Source organism: Borostomias antarcticus, assembly GCF_949987555.1.
Source record: "Borostomias antarcticus genome assembly, contig: scaffold_1197, whole genome shotgun sequence".
Taxonomy (NCBI): Eukaryota; Metazoa; Chordata; class Actinopteri; order Stomiiformes; family Stomiidae; genus Borostomias; species Borostomias antarcticus.
The window spans coordinates 1-5,966 of NW_028176658.1; the positions used below are offsets into that span (position 1 = coordinate 1).

The 5,966-nt window shown below is 52.8% G+C and overlaps 1 protein-coding gene across 1 annotated transcript; it reads right to left on the reverse strand.

Annotated features, from left to right (window-relative positions):
- Positions 1–66: 66 nt before the first annotated feature.
- Positions 67–5,717, reverse strand: LOC311328214 (mitochondrial dicarboxylate carrier-like). Its single transcript, XM_084462216.1, has 2 exons — positions 4,818–5,717; positions 67–336 (listed from the first exon to the last, which is right to left on the reverse strand). The coding sequence occupies exons 1-2, from the start codon at positions 4,905–4,907 to the stop codon at positions 181–183; spliced, it is 246 nt and encodes an 81-aa protein (XP_084318342.1). The 5' UTR covers positions 4,908–5,717; the 3' UTR covers positions 67–180.
- Positions 5,718–5,966: the final 249 nt, after the last annotated feature.

Genomic DNA, 5,966 nt, shown 5'->3' on the forward strand with positions numbered 1-5,966 from the left:
AAAACGCACTTGTTTTCCCTGGCTTTTGAGGCCTGATAGCCTACATCCCCTGTCCTGTTTTGTGTCCTGTCCTTTTATTATTCTGTGATTATGTGCACTTTATTCTGTTTTTTGTTTTAGTTTATTTTATAAATTGTACAGCACTTTGGTGCAACTTCGGTTGATTTTAAACGTGCTTTATTAATAAAGTTGACCTTGACCTTGACACACACACACCTGTCGGCAGAGCGAGGCGCTGAGGCCGTTGTAGAGCGCCAGGAAGCCGTCGTTCTTCACCACCTGCACGGCCATCCCCATCATCTTCATCCTCACTTCCTGCTGGGTCTGCAGGTGCACCTGGACACACACACACACGCACACACATGCACGCACGGACGCACGCACACACGCGCACACGCGCACACACACACACACGCACACACCTCATTATCATCAGTATGAGCAGAGACTTCATCAACAACAGCAACATTTATCATCATCTTCCTCCTCCTCATCCTCCTCCATACTGTACATGAAGATACCAGTCTGGAACAACCAAAATGTGCCTCACTGATTTATTCATTCACTCACACTCTCTCACACACACACACACACACACGCACGCACGCACACACACACACACACACACACACACACACACGCGGGTGTCTGACAGGAAGGAGCATGCAGAGTGTTTATAATAGCTGACCTCGTGGTGGCAAACAGAACAGGGTGTCACCATGATATATGAGAGCCGTATAGATCTACTACTGTGACCCACACACACATTCATTCATTCATTTACTTGGCTATCTACTGTGGCCATTCATCCATCCATTCATTCACTCACTCACTCACTCACTCATTCACTCGCTCATTCACTCACTCATTCACTCACTCACTCACTCACCCACTCACTCACCCACTCATTCACCACTCACTCACTCATTCACTCACTCATTCACTCACTCACTCATTCATTCATTCACACTCACTTATTCATTAATTAATTCACTCACTCATTCATTAATTAATTCACTCACTCATTCACTCACTCTTTCATTCACTCACTCACTTATTCATTAATTAATTCACTCATTCACTCACTTATTCATTAATTAATTCACTCACTCACTTATTCATTAATTAATTCACTCACTCACTTATTCATTAATTAATTCACTCACTCACTCACTCTTTCATTAATTCACTTATTCATTAATGAATTCACTCACTCATTCACTCACTTACTTTCATTCATTCACTCACTTTTTCATTAATTAATTCACTCACTCACTTATTCATTAATTAATTCACTCACTCACTCTCATTAATTCACTTATTCATTAATGAATTCACTCACTCATTCACTCACTTACTTTCATTCATTCACTCACTTATTCATTAATTAATTCAGTCACTCACTCTTTCATTCATTCACTCACTCACTTATTCATTAATTAATTAATTCACTCACTCATCTCTCCCTGCCTCCCTGCTGCTGAGGGAGGTTTAGTAGCCAGACTGCGAGCAGCAGCAGAGCTGCAGGCGGGTGAGGTGACGTGACGTGACACAGGTGGCTTTAAGGTCACCTGCTCCGGCAAGGACAATACCTCACTTTGCCTTTCGTGTGTGTGTGGCAATTGTTTTAGACTCTAAATCAGTCACCAGAGTGACCTGTCACTTTCGCACACACACGCCCGCACACACACACACACACACACACGATCAGGCCGCGTGGCTGGCGCCGGCGCTGGCGTTGTCCTCGTCAGAGCAGGTGCTCTCTGGAGGTTTGGGCTCTGCTCCAAGCGCCGCCTCGGCTCAGCCAATCAGAGAGTTTGAGCTCAGAGCTCTCACACCCTCCCTCTCTCTCTCACTCCCTCTCTCTCCCGCTCTCCCTCCCTCCCTCTCTCTCCCTCTCTCTCTCCCCCTCCCTCCCTCTCTCTCTCCCCCTCCCTCCCTCCCTCTCTCTCTCCCCCTCCCTCCCTCCCTCCCTCCCTCCCTCTCTCTCCCTCTCTCTCCCGCTCTCCCTCCCTCCCTCTCTCTCCCTCTCTCCCTCCCTCCCTCCCTCCCTCTCTCTCTCTCTCTCTCTCTCTCCCTTTTCCCCTCCCTCTCTTCCTGCTAGTCCAGATGTCTAGACGGACAGTGTGGAACTCACCACCACACAGCAGCACATCCATGCATTTCTTTCTCTGTTTATACACACTGGGTTTAAGTGCCTTGCTCAAGGGCACGGCGGGTCGCCACGGTCACATAGGCTATTGAGGGCAGCAACTGTCCAGCTCTCGGACCGCCCCCGAAAGAAAGGGCCACAGTAGTCAGCCAATAAAATGAATGAATGTGTGTGTGAGAGAGAGAGAGAGAGAGAGAGAGAGAGAGAGACAAAGAGAGAGGGAGGGAGAGAGAGAGAGAGAGACAGAGAGAGAAAGAGAGAGGGAGAGGGGGAGAGGGAGAGAGAAAGAGAGACAGACAGAGAGAGAGACAGACAGACAGAGAGAGAGAGAGATAGACAGAGAGAGGGAGAGAGAGAGAGAGAGAGTAGGTGGTGTGAATATGAATGTGGGTTAAAGGTGATCTGGTCCCTGTGGAACACTCTTAATCTCTCTCTTAATCTAAACACACACACACACACACTATTATCATCCACTGTACAATCATCTCTATCAGCACGATCAGTAGTATTGCCATCAACGACAATTATATCTACAGCGCATACAAAACATTCACCATCATCATCATCATCATCATCATCATGTGAGAGGGTTAGAGGATGAGAGGATTAGAGGATGAGAGGGTAGGGGATGATAGTGTAGCGGATGAGGGGGATAGTGGAAGAGAGAGTGAGAGGATAATGGATGAGGTAGACACTGTGTCTTATCAGCACCGATCACTTCCTCATTCCAGTCCCACGGACTCATCTGGACATGTAAACGTTCCCAAACGGCCAGTTAACTATCCGTCTGTCAGTATCAGTCTGGTCTGTTTATCCCCTCCGATCATGGATGACTGTGTGTGGGGGTCAGCAGGGTCAGCAGGGTGGGGTCACAGGGTCAGTGGGGTGGGGTCAGCAGGGTGGGGCCACAGGGTCAGCAGGGTGGGGTCACAGGGTCAGCAGGGTGGGGTCAGCAGGGTGGGGCCACAGGGTCAGCAGGGTGGGGTCACAGGGTCAGCAGGGTGGGGCCACAGGGTCAGCAGGGTGGGGTCACAGGGTCAGCAGGGTGGGGTCACAGGGTCAGTGGGGTGGGGTCAGCAGGGTGGGGGTGAGAGACTGGTCAGTCAGAACAGACCAGCGACAGCGCGAAGGGCGGTCTGGCTCTACTACGTGACCAGCAGAGCCATGCTAACGCTAACCGCTCTGAGCTGGACTCAGCAGGGACAGACCCCAGGCCCATGTCCTTTTGTCCCCTGAGCTGGACTCACAACAGACCCCAGGCCCATGTCCTTTGTCCCCTGAGCTGGACTCACAACAGACCCCAGGCCCATGTCCTTTGTCCCCTGAGTTGGACTCACAACAGACCCCAGGCCCATGTCCTTTGTCCCCTGAGCTGGACTCACAACAGACCCCAGGCCCCATGTCCTTTGTCCCCTGAGCTGGACTCCCAGCAGGCCTGGACCCCCGGCCCATGTCCTCCGAGCCGCCCTATTGAAGGTCATCCACTCTGGACAATAATGACCTCCTCATTCACGGCCACACAGGGACAGAGAGGTCACGGCCACACAGGGACAGAGAGGTCACGGCCACACAGGGACAGAGAGGTCACGGCCACACAGGGACAGAGAGGTCACGGCCACACAGGGACCGAGAGGTCACGGCCACACAGGGACCGAGAGGTCGTGTGTAAAACCTGCACAAAAGGTCCTCTGATCAAAGCAGCGGTTTCAGAACTAGCAGAGCGCTGTAGTTACACGCTGCCTCCGGGGGCCCGGCGAGGGGGCCGTGGGCCTCTAGCCTCGCCTGAGGCCCTAACGCCCACCATGTTGACACACAATGCGCTCGATGTCGCATTGCATAACTCATGAAGGATATAATACACAATATAAACACAAGTTGTCCCACTTGTGATGAACAGAGGGCTATGAAATCAGCTACCACGGTGATATTTTGACGAGTGAGTGAGAATCGAGAGAGAGAGAGAGAGGGGGAGGGAGAGAGAGAGAGAGAGAGAGAGAGATAGAGGGGGAGAGAGAGAGAGAGAGGCATGATAATTATAGCCTTTACATGCTACTATTCTTTATCTCCAGTAAACTAGGCTATTTTCTTATCTCCAGCAGCTCGTAGCCTACGGTGTGTTTGCACTATCTTGACCGGTGTGTTTGCACTATCTTGGCCGGTGTGTTTGCACTATCTTGGCCGGTGTGTTTGCACTATCTTGGCCGGTGTGTTTGCACTATCTTGGCCGGTGTGTTTGCACTATCTTGGCCGGTGTGTTTGCACTATCTTGGCCGGTGTGTTTGCACTATCTTGGCCGTTTTCGCCAGCGGGACTGAGTCAACGGTAAGCTACTCTCAGCGGGGGTGTCATGTGACGCTCCGAGCGACAATACAGAGGGTTGAAAACGGTATTCTGGCTGTTTTACAACCTTCTCTTCTCCCCGGCCTACTTTCACTCTCTGATGGGTAACAGCACGGTATCCTGAGTGAATCATTTGTCCCGGATGCGTTTTAACGGCCGACGTACGCGAGGGCGCAGGCAGGGACAGATGTGCGGCGCTCCGGTGCTGCGGGCCCGGCTCTGATCCAGCTGCGCTCGGCCACACACTGCTCCATAACCCCCGCCCCCTTCCACACACACACACACACACACACACACACACACACACACACACACACACACTCACCTTGATGAGGTCCAGGGGGTGCGTGCAGCAGGCGGCCCCGCAGGAGGCGAGCCCCCCGAAGTACCACCGCGACATCCGTTTCTCCGTCATGTCGGTATGGGAGCCGCGCAAACACAGCCTGGTACACCGGCGGCGTGAGCCGTGCTTCTGATCCGCCTCGACACGCAGGGAAGTCGGCTCGGGAACTTGTCTGGTCTGCGTTCCTCCTCTCGCTCCCTGGTTCTCCTGCTCTGCGATGCAACGCGGCTCCGGCCGGATAACCTCGTTAATCTTCAGACACGATCATTGGCGACGACGCGGAGGGACTTTGGGTTCCCGGTGCACGCGCGCACACACGCTGCATGGTGCGTGTGTGTGTTTGTCTGTGTGCGACGCAGAATGCGTGTGTGTGCGTCTTTGTTTGTGTGTGTGTGCGTCTTTGTTTGTGTGTGTGTGTGTGTGTGTGTGAACAGCTGAATACGTGTACGTGTGCTATTCACTCCCAGAACGCGTGATAGGCAAGTAATAGATAGACAGCGCGAGCCAATTGCCACCGAGGGCGGAGCTGCGATCCAAAGGTCACGTTATGTCCGCTATACCTTCACGAGTCAGTGGACAACCTCGAATACCCCCAGTTTCATCACCACTGTCAAAGTTCCCCCAACCGCTCTTAAAGGGACAGACACCCGCCCCCGCGCATGTCCACCAGACAGAGAAAAGCGCGCTGTCGCTTTAAGAGAGAACACATTTCCACATTCCTTCTGTCGGCGTGAAAAGTGCGGAATCAAAACGCAACGAGCGGAAACGAACGCGGCGGCGCGTCCGCGTCTCGGAAGCGCAGCTGTGTGTCGAGCGGCGACGGTCAAGAGTTTGGCGACGCCGCTTCCGCTGAGCTGTGCGATGGAGACGGCAGGTCCGCTCTCGTCATCTTCTCGGAAAACATCCGCATTGGCGAGAGAGAGAGAGAGAGAGAGAGAGAGAGAGAGAGGGAGAGGAGAGAGAGGGAGAGGGAGAGAGAGAGAGAGAGAGAGAGAGAGAGAGGGAGGGGGAGAGAGAGAGAGAGAGAGAGAGGGAGAGGGGGAGAGAGGGAGGGGGAGAGAGAGGGAGAGCGAGAGAGAGAGGGGAGAGGGAGAGAGAGAGGGAGAGCGAGAGAGGAAGAGAGAGAGAGAG